The sequence below is a fragment of the Arctopsyche grandis genome, chromosome 4 (genome assembly GCF_051622035.1).
Source record: "Arctopsyche grandis isolate Sample6627 chromosome 4, ASM5162203v2, whole genome shotgun sequence".
Lineage (NCBI taxonomy): Eukaryota > Metazoa > Arthropoda > Insecta > Trichoptera > Hydropsychidae > Arctopsyche > Arctopsyche grandis.
In genome coordinates, this window is record NC_135358.1 from 12,769,625 (window position 1) to 12,786,336 (window position 16,712).

Below are 16,712 nucleotides of genomic sequence, written 5' to 3' on the forward strand. Positions count from 1 at the left end.
TCATATTGAAATAAATAGGAGCTCAAGAATAGAGATGCAACTAATTTTAAATAGCAAATTGCCATTTTAATCTCCAGATCTCATTCACGTTTGAAAATCGTCTCATATACTATAAGAGAAAAGGAATCTTTTAAAATAAATTCTGCGATTAAGGTATTGGATATGTATAGCTATTTGGCGCTAGAATGTAAAGTTCTAAAATTTTAATATCGCAATGAGATATTCAAAAAAGGTTCATAAAATTTGCATGTAAACTAAAAACCATAAGGCCTACGCAAAAAGACTGCGATGTAGTTGAAAGTTTTCGTTATAAAAGTCAAATTGAAATATGTATTGCGAAAAGCGCACACTAAAACCGTTACTATAGTTATTATTATAATGAAATGCAAAACGAAAAAAGTTTCCTGAGCAACTTGTATTATTTTAATTAGCCAATTGAATACTGATTTTAATTAAACCTGTTAGTTAATAAGTTTTCTTCTTCGGAGAAAATTCACGTAATTATATTTACATATATGTACATATGTAGATATATGGAGTGTTTGCAAAGGACCGAATTCTTGTTACCGGGTCGTCCATAAATTGGATTAATTAAGACACTGTTTTCGAAAGAAGACAATGTGTTAAATAGCTTAAAGGTCGTCTTCACACAGTCGAATAATTCAGGGATGGAAAAGCCCTTAAGGGCCATGCGAACATCCCGTAAAATCCCGAGCGAGAACCGTTCGCGGCTTACGGGGTTCTGCGTGAGATTATTTCCAACTTACTTATAAGGGGTTCATCATCTTATGATAATTCGGTAAGCTCCACGTTACTCGAATATAGCGAAATACATATACTTTTATATAAGAAACGAACGCTTCTATGTAAATTTAATTTGAAACTGAGATAACGGACGGTCTAATTATGGATAATCCATAGAAATTACGCGTCACAATAGATAAATGTAGAAGTTGAGGACTTTAGAATATATTATATAAAATATGTCATTATAAAAACAAAAATATACAAAATACTATAATACCATGCACACCTTGGTGGGAGAAAAACAACAGCGTAAGGAGCAACTCCACTTCCCGTACACAAATAATTAAAAGGTTTCAAGTAAAAATGCTCTCCAATGGAGAGCTTTTAAATTTTCAACGGGCAAGAAGATGAAGGAGGGTGGTGAAAATACAGAAATATTTTCATATATAAACATAGCATGAGCCGGAATATTCGTCGGAAAAGTATCCATAAAACAACAATAAGAATAATTCCCCAGAGACTAAATGTAAATTCAAGCTTTTGTAATTTTCACACAAGTAAACATTTCAATGAATAACAAACAATCAATTAAAACAAGAAAATTAATTCAGGATCAAAAATTTTAAAATTCAGTTGGTTCGATATCTGCTTACTTCCGTGTCATAAAATTTTAATTAAGCGATTTATAAATTTATGAAGTGTTAAGAAAACTTCACATCACCTTGAAGCCAGTAATAAAATGGCCGTTTCGAAATTAGGGCAAGCGAATTTTCAACAATAGAAAAACGTATACATCCGGAAACGGCTTATAAGAACTTCCGGCACGACTGGTAAACGATATGGTTAAACGAATAAATATAAAAGTGGCGGTTTGGTCCGGCTTCGGTTTGTTTACGACACAATTGGGAGTTGATGCATCGATGTAATAAAGAGTGCAGCAGATGCACGCCGCCGAATCATAAATAATAATAAAACGGTGGCAAAAGGCCACTCTCGCGTGAGAGTCATAATCATAAGTCTCTATCAGACGCACATCGATGTCCGCAAACATTAATTCAATTAGGGGTGTATATGTTTTTTTTATTACATGGCGCATGCGCGTCGTTGACATCGATAGGACACGTGTTGCACTTTAGATGTGTCGTTTCAAAAGCGGAACTTCTCAAACTGTGATGAAACTGTTAAAATTGTTACAATTTTGCACACTGAAAATATATTTGGATATTATTTTGAACCGATGTCTATGTATATTTGAAATGTTCACATTTTACAGGTTTTGATGAAATAAAGAAATTGATATAACACATTGTTGATAATATGAACTGTTATATTTGAATGTGACAAAAGTCCACTTTTATTCATTTCGAGAAATATTTCGCAAAACATTAAATATAATGTTTAGAGATAACAATATGTAAAAATACTGGTGGCCTGTGTAGTTTATTCTGCTTTCCCGAGATTCTGGACATACCGAATTAAAATAAGTGATAGTAATTTGTGAATTAAGTCATGTGAATTAACAGAAATAGTGTTTTCGGAATTGAAAATTGGACTTCATCCACTTTCAAATATAATATAACGGCTCATATATACTTACATATAATATAAGTATAGGACTTAGTTTAGTCACAATTTGCTTTATTTGATCATGTTTAACCAATGAATAATACTCGCTTTTGTTTGTACATGCTACTGCTTCCTGATTGTAAAGTAAACTTATATTATAATTCAATAAGATCTGCATACATCACTCAAATCAAACAGACCAATGCAGTTGCAATCAGAGACGGATGATGAAACTCTCTCTAACTCCATCACACGCACGCAATGAAGCCTGTGCGGTGGAGAAAGATAGATACACTACTGTAACAGTAAAGCGATATGTTTACATACTTCTTGGAAAAGGAAACAAGGCTAATATATTGTTAGATACAGTAAATATACATACATAAATATACATTGAGTTAACTAGGGAAGCTTTTTGTAAAAATCTTAAGGGATGAGTTTCACGTTCCAGAAGTTCTGATTGGCCTCAAGTTTTGGGTGCCAGAGAGGCTGAGAGAATTTCACTTCAGAGCTATTTCTGTCAATTATGACCAGATCCAATGTTCTTGTGGACTCATCGCTTTTAAAGGCCAACCGACTGCCGAACGTGCTGTTTGAGTAGCTTGATATTTTCACTGAATCCATTACACTTTTTACACTTAACAAAAAAAAAAAGATGATTTAATAAAAAGGGATGACATTCATATAACTTCAAATCAAGCTACATATCTAAGCAACGCTAAGGATGTAATTAAATTTATTTTACTGACTATTTCTCAACTGTGCAAGAATCGGAAACATATAGGACTAGTACGCTTATTATTGCTTACCTATGTTGTTATTTCATCTAGACAGGTTTGTAAATATAAGAAGACACAATGTTTAAAATCAGGTAGACATTTTAATATAGTCATATAATAATAACATTTGGAACCACTGAAATGGAGCTCAGTGTAAATAAACAAAATACACACGGCTAGACACAGAGAGAACATTATCGTCTATAACGCCATTAGAACGTCATAATATATCATTGGGAATATTTTTGCACGTTCCGTCCCATGGGGGAGTAGGGAATGCACGAAGCACCACTAGCGGATAGTGAATTCAGATTAAATTCGAACACAAACACATTAGGTACATGTGGATTCCAGGGCATCGGCAAAACAAGTACCAGCTGCTGGAGACAAAAATAGACCATTCGCCCCTATTATTATTCGAGAACTCTTTATTTGATATGAAATTCGGGACTTCGTTCCTCCCGATGCGTAATTCTATACGAATAATAGCAAGCTTTTGTAGTACGGACCATCCGCAAATAGCCTTACCGTAACGCAAATGAAACGATAATTATGTATTTCGAGATTTCAGTGTATGTCCGCGGATTTAAATAAAACGTGTATGTGTACGTATGATATCAAGTGACGTAATGCGTCATCTGGAAAATGAGACCGGTGTAATATTCGCCGAAATCTAGAGGCAATGTAAGGGTGAGTGTAAATTTTATGTTCGCTCGTAATTTTCGCTGTTTAGAACACGAAGAGAGTGCTGTTTTATCGACATGCATCTGGCGCGTATATCCTCAAGTGACACACATTTGAGTAAAAATTCGACTTTCAGTATGCGCCTTGGTATGTACATATTAAGACACCTACATATATGAAGTGAAAAATTAAAAAAAGTATCGTTGAGCAGAATGTAGAACATACTCTATGATTTGAACATGAAAGAAAGCTAATTTTACATAGTTATGTTTATCGCGCTAACAGATTTACGACTGTTTAACGTTAGTTTGTGTTTGCGCCGGTGTGATATAAATATCATATAAAAAAATGTATCAACAAAGGATAGCAGTTAAAATTAACCGAGATAGTTAACTGTGATGCAACTTTTTGTAGAATATTACATCAACATAAGTGGTGGGGAATCTATTTTTCAACATAGGCACAAATTTAAGATGAATAATTTTCACAATTAATAATCATTTTCATATAAGATTTTGACGGTTGAAAGTATTCAAGAAATTTTAAAATATGAATCAAAATTAGTTCCATAAATATGTATGTATACATAAAAGAATACAGTATACTAAATACTTACAAAATAAATTGTTAATAGAATTAAAATGTATGTAACTCACAAAGTTTTCAATGACGGAAAAAAGTAATGAATTTTTGCAACAAAATAAGATTTAATAAAAATGCACAAAAAATAATCTACCATTTTTTACATTAAAAAACATTATTTATACATATTTCATATATTATATTTATGATGATAAAAAAAAATATAAATTAGCACCGAAACTTTGACTTTGACCTTACATATGATTGATTGAGAAATTATGGGTTAAATTAATATCATTAGAGTAAGTTTATCATCAATCCAAATAAAATATAAATCATTTTTACTTTCACTTATTTTTGCTCGTTGTTGTTGATGCATTTTTACTGAAAAACAATAGTTGTAATTAACAAGTTTATAAATAAGTAATGAGAAAAAATAAGGTCATAGGTCGAATCGATAGCCGTTCAATTAACGAGATAACTTCGCAACGACCGCATATTTGAAGAAGGGTCCGAATTAAACTGGCCATCTATCACTTAACGAATTATATAGATTGATAATATCAACTATTATAGTGAACTATCCACATTCAATATAAACATATACATACATATGTACAATGTATATACATACAGATCTTTCTCTCATATTTCGATGCCCTCAAACATATAATGTATATGTATATTCAGAATACAAATTTCAAACGTAATCTACATCGCAGAGTTTTCTTTGGGAAATTTAAATTTAAACATCATCTTTTGAAGAATTCGAGACAAGTTTCAAAATTTTAAGACAACGTTTAAATATTTTATCTCCCAACGACGTCTGCTTACATATTCATATTTTAATTTGAAAACGATCTTAAACGACGAATTCCAAACTGAACGGAGCACATATGTATGTATGTATGTAAATATTAACTAAAAATTTAAAGAGGGAATATACAGAATTTGAATATGTGTATTTGCAAATGTTCATTAAAATAATGTGAAAAAAAAAGTTAATGTATATTTCCGGAATATATAAAAATAAATAAATGTTTGATTTTGAAAGATATGCCCATTTAGAATTCGGAAAAAAATTAAAATTAAAATTTGCTCAGTCCTAATGGGAACTCAAGTCCGTGCAAAAATAAAACATACAGAATATTAAATAACATATTTTTTTATAATTTCATAAATCAAAAAATATTATTTTAATTAAATTTAAAAATGTTGGCACATTTTTACCGACACGATAAGGGACGAATTGGCTCGCATTCAATCCATTCTGAAATTTCACGGAAATCTTTTCTAAGAATTCACATAACGCAAAACAGCAATCATCCACAATATTCATCATATCTGTTTATGTTCCCGTATTTCGTGCCAAGTTATGACATAAAAATAAATACCATAAACTCTGTTTATATTGTACGAAAAAAATTAAATAAGATTATAAAATGACTTCATCATCGCACTCTGTGTCGGTGATTCAAAGTGGTAACTAATTGAAAACTGTCCATCATTAATCTTCTTCACTTCCATTTGAAGGGCGTGATGATGATGATGATGCCTATACTCTTTTTCACTTTATTTCGCATTGTATGTGCGTATAATCCAAATGGGTAGGTACATATGTACATATGTACATATATACGATCGTGTCGGGGCACGTGCGCGTGCTTCGCGGTTAATGCACGTGCATTTTCAAACCCACTGGAGTTGTGTACACGTGGTGTGTTTGTTCCACTTATCAAAAGTGATAAACGACGCCTGTAAATGTGCATATTTAATGCACTCACGTATACATTTGAATTAAGTTGCACTTTTAGAAAGGAACTTAATAAATGAAACTATGAATATATGTATGTACTTTGTGAAGGAGAAAGATTTAAAATTTATATTTTGTGCATCTAATATATAATTTCGAAAGAGACTTTGTGTGTTTGTATGTTTGTTTGGTTCGTAAAATGCGTGCCGTTCAATTTAATAAAAAAGCTAATGAATATTAAATAAAATAAAATAGATATATAAATAAAATAGATAGTAGAATATTAAATGTAAATAAAATAAAACTATTCAAAGAAATTTAATAAAATGTTTACCATTAGATTGGGCATGTTTAAGCGGTTTATATTACACATACCGAGCGAAGCCGGGTAAAAACACTAGTATACATAGAATACAAAGATATCTATTTACGGTGCAAGTTTATGCAATATTTAATGACAGAATATTACACTTGGAAGACTAAAATTTAATTTTATCATAAAAATGTGACTTTTATATTTTATTTTTACATACATCATATGTGCATATGGTTAGATTAATTTGTGTACACAAGTATAACATAATAAATCAGAGACATCTATGGATAATTAATAAAATTTTGATAAACAGCAAATTTTCGAGAAATGCATTATGTGGGTAGCATTTACAAGATTCAACAAACTCTAGATGAACTGAGGGGGAGAATAATGATTCATTGGATCGGTTACAATAATTAAGCTAGAAAAAATTGTAACGTTCTAGCGTTCGATCTGTGTAAATACACTTTTAATAACCAACAAATAAAAAAAACTTTTTTAATAACCACAAGACCTTGCCAGCAGCGTATTTGATCAGGAATCTACAAACTATCTACTGTTATATAAGAGCTCAACCAGTGCACTACGCTGTGGCTTATATGATTAAGAAACATGTATGTAATTACATATTATGTAGGTATTTGAGTGAGATTCAGATTCAGATGAGAAGTTTTGGGGTTTGAATCGAAGTTTTGTAATTAGTTCATGTACATCCATATATGTATGTACATATTTACAATATAAAATTAAGTGAAAGATACCATCCAACTTATTTTTGACTATATATTTTTTGCAATTTTCCCATGGCTAAATCTTTACAATCTGCGCAAAGTGAAATTTTGATTTGAAACAAAAAAGGCTAACCAAATCGAATTTGGCAGATGGACAAATTCTTATTTCGGATAAGATGGGAGTGTGAAACGCTCTTTTTCTTTCGTAACGGCCAAGGAACGGTTAACGGCACAGTATACATATTTTTTACGTTGCGACAACTCGTGTATGTGGAGAGAAGAAGAGGGCTTACGAAATTCCCGCAACCGGCCCTGCAGGCCCTTCATTGTATTCAAATGGGCCGAACGTGAATAACAAACGTATGGTAAACGAGAGACACGCGACAAAGAATGATACGGCACATTTCGCCGAAGGAAAAAAGGCAATATCCGACAGCAACCTAAAATATCGAAGGTTTCCAATATATTCCTACTTCTTTTTCCCTCGGATATACTTCTCCCGTGACAAATTAGCTATTTATACTAGTATTTTTGACTCTGGCGTTACCTGAAACTCTCCAACAACCCTCGTTTCTAGCCAGGCTTCCATCGGCGTGTAGAACTTTCTTGGAGTTTCATTAAGCTCGCGGTTATAATTCTTATGCGAAAGGAATTCGATCGGAAAACGTGAGAAAATTTATATACTAGAGCTCAGAGAGGAAATCAGAAATAGTTTTTGCGTACAATTGAAAAGCCGTGCGGAGAATACATATAAGATCGACATTTCAAATTAAATTTACCGGCACCAGGTACACAGAAATAGTCTTTCAATTTACCGATTTCATATATGTAATAATATATATGTTACAGTGAAAGCATATTTAAAGTAAAAATATATTTTCACCAATTCAAGCAGTGAAAATGTATCAAACAATGAATTTACAACATTTAACTCTATATATTTAACCCTAACAACCCAATTTTAAATGAATAGGGCCAGCCCTAACTTAACCTAACCTATCCTAACCCTTAAATAATACCAACCCTAACAATCTAATCTTAAATGAATAAAACCAACCCTGAAAATGTAACTGGTTATGATTTCACTGAAACTTCAGTCAAAATATATTTTCACTTAAAATATAATTTCACTGTGACATATACAATTTATTATATTTTATTGATGAGCCGACTAATTTACAAGCAGTCCCAAATAAAATAATAGATCCAGCTTTAGGTCTACTAGAGCCCTAGAGGTTGATATTGGGAAAAATATTGTCCTTTTAATTTGGCGGTATTATGATATCATATAATTCATCATTATTATTACTATTGACTATTGTTTGAAAAGTAATATATATGTACATATGCAAGTTCAAATCCTTTTTTTGATGTAGTAAAAAAACTATAACAACAGATCGGTCATTTCCTTTCAAAGTTTATCAATATTAAGTTTAAGCCAGGTTATGATTTTTAATATTTTAATGGATTATTTGGATGCGAACAAAGTAGACAGCATATACATATATTTCGAGTAGTCTGAACCTGACCTAATCAACAAGAAGTCTATTTTATACCTAGGCGTGGTGACATTTGTTATGACAACATCGAAATCCATTCTGATCATTATCCTTTCCCATATTCGATTATGTGCCCTTTGGAAGGAAATGGAAAGTCACCGAAAAAACATTTTCCCAAAAACAATTTTCTCACAGTGGTAAAAAAAATTCTAAACAGTAATATACTAAACACGCTTAAAATCTAGTAGGTACATATGTACGCACATATGTACATATAAAGAAAAAACTTTTAGTGAACTTCGTATGTAGATACATACATATGTATACTTACCTAGTCTACTTTTCATACAGAATATATATAATTATTTAATTAAATATATATTTCATTAACAATACAATATTCTATTATATATTTATGTATTCATTACAATGTCTCTCATTGTAACAAAATTGACTGTATCGTTAAATAAGAGCGAAACTAAGCAATGGATTCGGTTTACTGCTAATTGATAGCATTCCTCGGTTGGTATCTTTGAGTACAATAGAGTCACGTCAGCCACCCACTCGCTCACCCATCCACCCCTCTAGGGACGGTAAGTGCATTTAACGACCAGAGATATTAAGCCAAATATCCTCGAGACCGGAGAACGTCGGCCAAGAACGAAAATAAAGAGGAGAGATCCCAAAGTTGACGAAGAAGCATCGCCTCTGCGATATAAAATCGAAAAACCTCGCAAAACGTAGCAAAATTGGAATGAAAGTAAATGTTACGAGGCATTTGAGCAATGTATTTTTATTAAAGTATAGTAGTATAATAATCTACTCCGTCGGAACTTATTGAAAATGATGGATGGAATAAATTCACTTTATATAACTATGTAACATATCCGTCACAGCATACATATATTATAAATACATATGTACACGAAACTTTTACATATTATATGAGAATAAATTTATCAACGATGTATGTACATACATATATGTGAATTTTCAGAAGTAAGTCTTATTTTTCATTATACATACATGTGTACATACATTAAGTATTATACTACCATATCCATTCACTACTACTCCTTAGAATATACGAACGCTAATGTTCTTCTGTCGCTTTATGGCTCCTGGCTGGCTGGTGATACAAACAATGCATCAAAGTGCACCCCAAACCGTAATATTCAGCGTCTCGCGGTTTTCCCTAGCATTTCGGATAATGCGGAAAACGCGGTGCAGGAGATAGATGTTTCGGGACAATAGGGGTACGTATGTACGCTACAAGAACGGGGGAAGATGTTGTTCTCAAGAATGAATGACGGCTGAAACGAAGCTGAAAGTTAGCGACTGGCCTGGCGCCAGATTTTCCGCGAAAGCCTCCGTGTTGCAGAACGCATCTGCTACCGGTGCATGAATAATGCAACGCGTCAAACGAGACTTTAACATTGGAAACACGATTGTACCTGGCATATGTTTTCTTACACATTTCTATTGTTTTTCTCGCCTTACAAATTTTTAAATCACCTTGTGCAGTGGTGTTTTTAGCTATTTAATTACTTAATTAAAAGTAAAATAATATATATGAGCCTATTTCAGATTTACTTAATTCACAAATTGGCCTGCAGCACAAAGCCAGGGATTGAACCCGTAACCATGAAATAGCAAACATTACACGCTAACCACCAATCTATGCTTCTGGTTAAATATTAAATAAATATGTAAATTCAAATGAATGATATGACTTTTCCTTCAACATCAAGAACCAATTATTTTATCTCTTGGATTGTTATCCCTCGTTTCATATTACAAAAGGAATATATAAAAAAATAATTTAAAAATTCGACACGGGAATGTTTTCGAAGCTCATAATCATTAAATGGTTCAGTTACAAAGAAAACAATATTTAATTATTTTTCATACCAAATTCAGAGAGATAATGAAATTTTCACAACAAAATAATACTGTCATAGCAAATATATATTTTTTAATTCGTATTTATAGCGTAGAATATTTGAAACATGATATATATAAAATCGAAAATTTTAAAATTAAATTAGGCATCAACCGAGCGAAACGATCTAAAAGCTCGCTTTGAAAGCTTCCAACGCAAAAAAATAGAAATAAAAAATATATATGTGAGGCCTTTTGAAGCGTTAATGGCCACGTATTTTTATTCGCCGTTGGAAAAAGTCACATTTAATAAACGATAATTCACATAAAGCGAAAATAATATGACCTCACAAACCACATCAAACACACACACACACACACACACATACACACTATTGCATACTTAAAATGTTAAATTAATAAAACAACGACAACAACGCGATGCACTGAAAGGGTTAAGTACACCTAGACGAAGTATCCACCCTATGAGAGAATATAAAGTCGACACTCGAAATGGAGCCGGGCAAACAAAAGCGTACGTAAAAACATAGGCGGGTAAAGTGTCATAAAAGTTGGTGACTTTTATAACCAGTTGCAACAGGCGAGCCCCGAGCACACGATGATGGAGTGTCTAGCGGCGGCTCCAGAACCGCAGTTGAGCTCCCCTGTACAAACAATGTCACCGGTTAACGGACGGCTCTGTACCCCGAGTGTCACCTATGATTTATCCGCACTACTCCCAGATTTATCCCTGAAACGGGAGAGGTTGTAGTTTGTATGCGTGCGAGTGTTTGTGCATGTGTGTGTGTGTTTGTGTGCGCGCGCGTGTTCGCGTTCAACTCACAAAATATAAATCATAATAAAAACCCCTGGATTATTTTGGACAACGTTAAGCCACCGAATCGAGGACTACTTGTTGTACAAGGAAAACATGATGTATGGAACGAGGTCGTAAAATTAGCTCGCCAATTTTTACTTTTACTAAAATGCGAAAAATTTTCATCTTAATTTTCCTATATACGTATATTTAGAGTGAAATATATATGTATGCGCGGAGATTAAATTAAAATAGTCTGTATCGTCGAGACTATCGTTTTTATTTTATTTTATTACATTTTATACCAGGAAGGCTTTACAGGTAAACCCCAATACGCCTTCCTGGCCAATTACAAACAATACAGCATTTTTATTTATTATATAAGTCGCTGAATTACGAGACACTGAAAAATCGCAAATTAACGAGACATCTATGAATTGTACATTAATCATACTCAAATAGTGGGGACATAGTAGGTAGGAAGGATTTTTAGCCAATTTTTAATCGGGAACCGTTTCAACAATGAAATCAGAGAAAATTAGCAAACTCTGATAGGAAACGATCGACCTGCAGTCACAAATATCCAGGTCTGACCAGCAGCACTATAGACATACGCAGAAAATTTGTTTTCAATCGAGTTCAGATCATGGGATCGAACCCGGCGCCTCTCGACGCTTAGCAGAATAGCCGAGCTATGCTGCTGGCTGAACCCTTTATGTACATATATTATACACGAAGATATTTTTAACATTTTATTGAACAGGTGACCAATAATTGTAAATATCCTACATATACATATGTATATATAATATTATTAAAAAAGACTTTTTTGAAGGATGACAATATGCCCCTTTTAACGCCTTAATGAATTCATGTATTTTTCACAAAGTAACGGTAACAACTATAGGTTTTTTAAATTAAACAAAACTACCAAGCCTTTATATATATCGAAATAAAAATTAAAATCCAGCTTCTTTATAGTTGTCTCCGACCGTATAGAATAGCAGATCAGTATTTCTCAAACTGTGGTGATTGCTGTATTCAATTTTATAAAAAAATATATATGTACATACATTTCAATAAACATATGTTTACATAATAAACGATATCCATTTATAGTTCATTGTGTTATTAATTTGAATGAAAGACTAAATTTGAGAAATTTGTATGCTCTACAATAAAAAGTCAATGTCAACATCTGAGGATTTGAAATATTTTCTGAATATTATTATTATGTAGTGTTATCTATTTTATTTATTTTTATTATTGCAAAAAAACATAAAAAATTATAGTAACAATAAAAAAATAGTGACCAATGTGATTATCGATCAATTCCTCGGAAAAAAGTCAAGCTCAAAATTGTGTAATTTATTTAATGATATTTTGGATAAAGATATGCTGGTATGATGTCTATGAATGGAAGTTTGAAACTAAATCTTTTAAAAAATATTTATTTACGGGCCCATATAAATATGTAAAAATAATGAGTTGATATTAAATATAAATATGTACATATGTATTGGTTAGATTATACAAAAAAAATCCTTTGAAATATTGGTCGAAAATTCAAAAGCCCTAAAAGGGCTTTCCTTAAAAAGTATAATAATAAATAAAAATTTTAATTTAGTATATGAACATTAACGTTTATATAAATCAATAAGCTAATGTTTTTTTTTCAGGCATGGGCCCAATGTTTATTTTGGGTATCGTCTCACTTATTAAACTTTGACCTTTATTATAATGAAATTATTATTTTTGTACTTAAATACATATGTACATAGCAACGTAGATTTTAATGAAATTTTGACAATTGTTTTGATATCGCATCATCAAAATCGTAGTCCAACAGATAGATAACTTCGATCACTATCACCAATACATTAAAATCAACAATACATTTTTTTTGGTTTGTAATGGAATCGTAATTATGAAAATTATGTAGTTTTTATTTTTATTTTGAATAGTTTTATACCGTACATTTTGATAAACATACATGTATGTATTTATGTGACATTGATATATAATAGTATATGTAAAATATATAAAAGTGAGAATAGAAAAATATAAGAAAATTGTGACAAACCTTTTCATCTAAGGAGTTCGGCTCTCCGTTTAGGGATGCCCACTCAGCTTCGGCTTTGATCACACACTGATCATCCAATTCCAGCTCCAATATGTCGCCTAGCGCCAGGATGTCCTCTTTCTCACCAGCAGGTTTTGACAGTTCCTCGTAAGGATTCGAAGTTACGGTTGCGATCAGCAATAGTCCGATTGCCAAAATCGACTTCATATTGGCGACGAGTCGAATTCGACGACCACCAGTCATCACTGAGAGACCTGCAATTGATAAAATAGCAATGTCATTCACCAACGAAATCTACTACATTCTTATCAATAAAACTAGGAATTCACCGATATGGTTATCAATGAATTAAATGTAACGTAATGCATGTTTGGTTAAACATCAGAATGAAGGGTGCGGGTACTTGTAGAATTCTATGAAATATTAAGGAATAGAAATGCTTGCAAAAATTTTCACAAAATTTCTATTTTATAAATATCTAAAATGACCTTTGACCCATGATTCATAAGATCAACATTAATTAAAAAATTACACCGCTGATATTAAATTAATAATAGAGATAATGATCCGATAAAACAATTAAAAGTCAAATCAAATAAACTATATGAATTAATCATGAAGATTTGTTATTTGGAGAATGACAAATACAGTATATCTATTTACTGCTTCATATACAACCTATACGTTGAAAAATAAGCTACGAAAAATGTAAAAACGCGAAATTCCTATTTAAGACCTCGTTTGGAGACGAAGCCCAATAAAGTATTCAATTACTTCACATAAAAAATATGTAAATTTACGATGAGATCCAATTTTTTCTTCGACAAAATATATGCAAAATTCATCAAGACCTAAAGAGCTGTTATTACTGTTCTTTCCATTGAAATTATATGTATGTACTGGGGAAAAAAAATCGTGCGAGCGAAACCCTATCTGTTTCGGAGACCGGTAATGACGTTTGTGATGTCACGACGGGTGTCCGGAGGCCTCCCAGAAAAGTCAGATTTATTCTAAATATTGACATGACCGAGGGCGATCGCGCGAATTCGTGCCAAATCTGTTGCGAAAATGGCTCTCGAGCGAGCGGACTAGGCGCCTTTACGAGGTAATTTCTACAAATCGATTTAGGCGTTTGTAAATTAGTGGCAGAGACTAAATCCGCGCGTACGCCACTGACACGTAGCATACATAAACACTACAAACGGTGGCACGAGAACGTAACGCGTGTATCTGATGTCGTATTACCATATTCGAACGTTAATACCATTTATACAATATATTATATAATATGTACATATCTCGATTGCATTGAAGTGTGAACATCTCCTATTTGAGTTTCAAATCTCAAATAGCCGTTAAAATACTCGACTTTCATACACCGAGCAGGATCGGTTTAACAAAAGAGCATAAGAAATGTAAAAAATAAGATAAAAAGTAAAAATTATTATTAGTATTATATACAGGTTAAGAATATTAACACTGTACAAAAGTATCTACATATGTATTATACAAGGCAAATAACAACATCGATTAACATCCACTGTGACACATATGGACAAATTTGCAGCGTTTATACAAATTAGCAAAAATCTAGATGCTGAATAACTCGAATTTTTGTAAGAGAGATAGTACAGGGTTGCCAATTTGTTGGAACCGTTTCAATGAAATCAGATAAATTGAAATACTCTGATAGGAAACGATCAACCTGGAGTTACATATCCAAGGTATGGTTATGTAACTGAGCTACATATCCAAGGTACACACCAAGGATAGAAAACGTGACCACACTATCGAAAGCATTTCGTGCTAACCATTGATCTATGCTGCTGGTTTTGAGGTATTCAGGCAGTGGTGTAGTCGGCCCGGGTCACCGCCTTGGTACTTCTTTTTGAGCCAGGTCGCTGCCCTGGCATTTTGATTGATATGAAAATTGTTTTTCGAGTACAATTAAAAAATTATTTGGGAAATCTGATCAAATTGGGTAAATAGTAATCTGAGCATATTCAAAGCTTAAAAAATAATTTAAAAGACGTTTTGATGAAATTCATAGGTTTTTTTTATCTAAAACCACCCAAAACTTTGAAAGAAACTATTAACCTTACGCACTTGAGGATGAAAAACGGGTTTGCAAAATTAAAGATGTTAAAGAGGATGCAATTTGGACGTTTCTATAAAATCTATATATATATAAAAATCAATGTGTGTCTGTTTCTTTGTCTGTCACGTATGCGTTCCTATACCATTCAACCGATTGCGATGAAACTTACAAGAGTTATTGTGTGTATGTCCGCGTTGGTTTCTGTAAAAAAAATCGTCCAAATACGGGAACAGAAACGGGAAAAACGAGAATGAGTGGCATCGCAACGCAATAATTTCAAATGTTTTCGCGTCGCCACCTGCGTTGCTAGAGTAAAATAAACAAACAATAGAATCATTTCAAATGTGTTCGCCGCAAAATAATTTCAAATTGTTTTTTATGATTATGTATAAATATATTTTTTATTTGTGCATATACATATGTATGTATATACATATGTATGTATATATTTTTATTTTTCTCATCTCTCTGTATTTTTTCGACCATTGTGGCGCATTACTCCTGTATGGACTCAAAATTAATAATGGGGTTCATAGTTGTTTAGAATTATATGTGATTTTAATTAATCAATGGTATTATATGAAGAAATGTAAATTAATATATTTATTAAATCTATAAGGTATATTTCAGAAATAGAAACGGTGAATTTTGCGAAAGACTTGTTGATAAGTGCAGAAATACACACGTGTAAATAAATAGCGTTCAATATTTCTTTTACGAGTGAAAAGTTTAGTGAAAACAAAGAAACGAGATTTCAGCGGCTGGAGTTCGGACGCGGACACTTTGTCTTCGCGGAACAAAGTTTGAAATTCACTGCCGCAATATATTTTATAGGTCATAAAATTCGTTGAACGCCGTTTAAAGAAATAACTTTAAAATCGGCAACTAGGTACTGCATGTATGTATGTATACGGCTTCGTAGTCGCAGGAAATGTATCCCGGGAAAAACGGCGTTCGCGAAAAGCGCGTGGGGTCGAATCAAATACGTTTGGGCGCGCTTTTGCCACCCTGCCACCCCACGCCGATTATCTTTAATGAGTCGTTATTGTGTATATAAAGCATGTATGAAATTTATTCACAATTTTTATATGTTTGATATACGTGTTTTTCGCATGGCACATTTATTATATTATACAATAAAAATATCTTATACCTACTATATAAGCACGCTCAATT

The 16,712-nt window shown here is 32.5% G+C and overlaps 1 protein-coding gene across 1 annotated transcript in view; it reads right to left on the bottom strand.

Annotated features, from left to right (window-relative positions):
• The window catches only part of LOC143910949 (angiotensin-converting enzyme-like), a 173,256-nt gene that overhangs the window by 27,561 nt on the left and 128,983 nt on the right, over nucleotides 1–16,712 (bottom strand). The window contains exon 3 of the mRNA XM_077429602.1: nucleotides 13,439–13,692. Coding sequence (XP_077285728.1) covers nucleotides 13,439–13,681 — 243 coding nt within the window. The 5' untranslated portion in view covers nucleotides 13,682–13,692. The remainder of the gene's footprint in view (nucleotides 1–13,438; nucleotides 13,693–16,712) is intronic.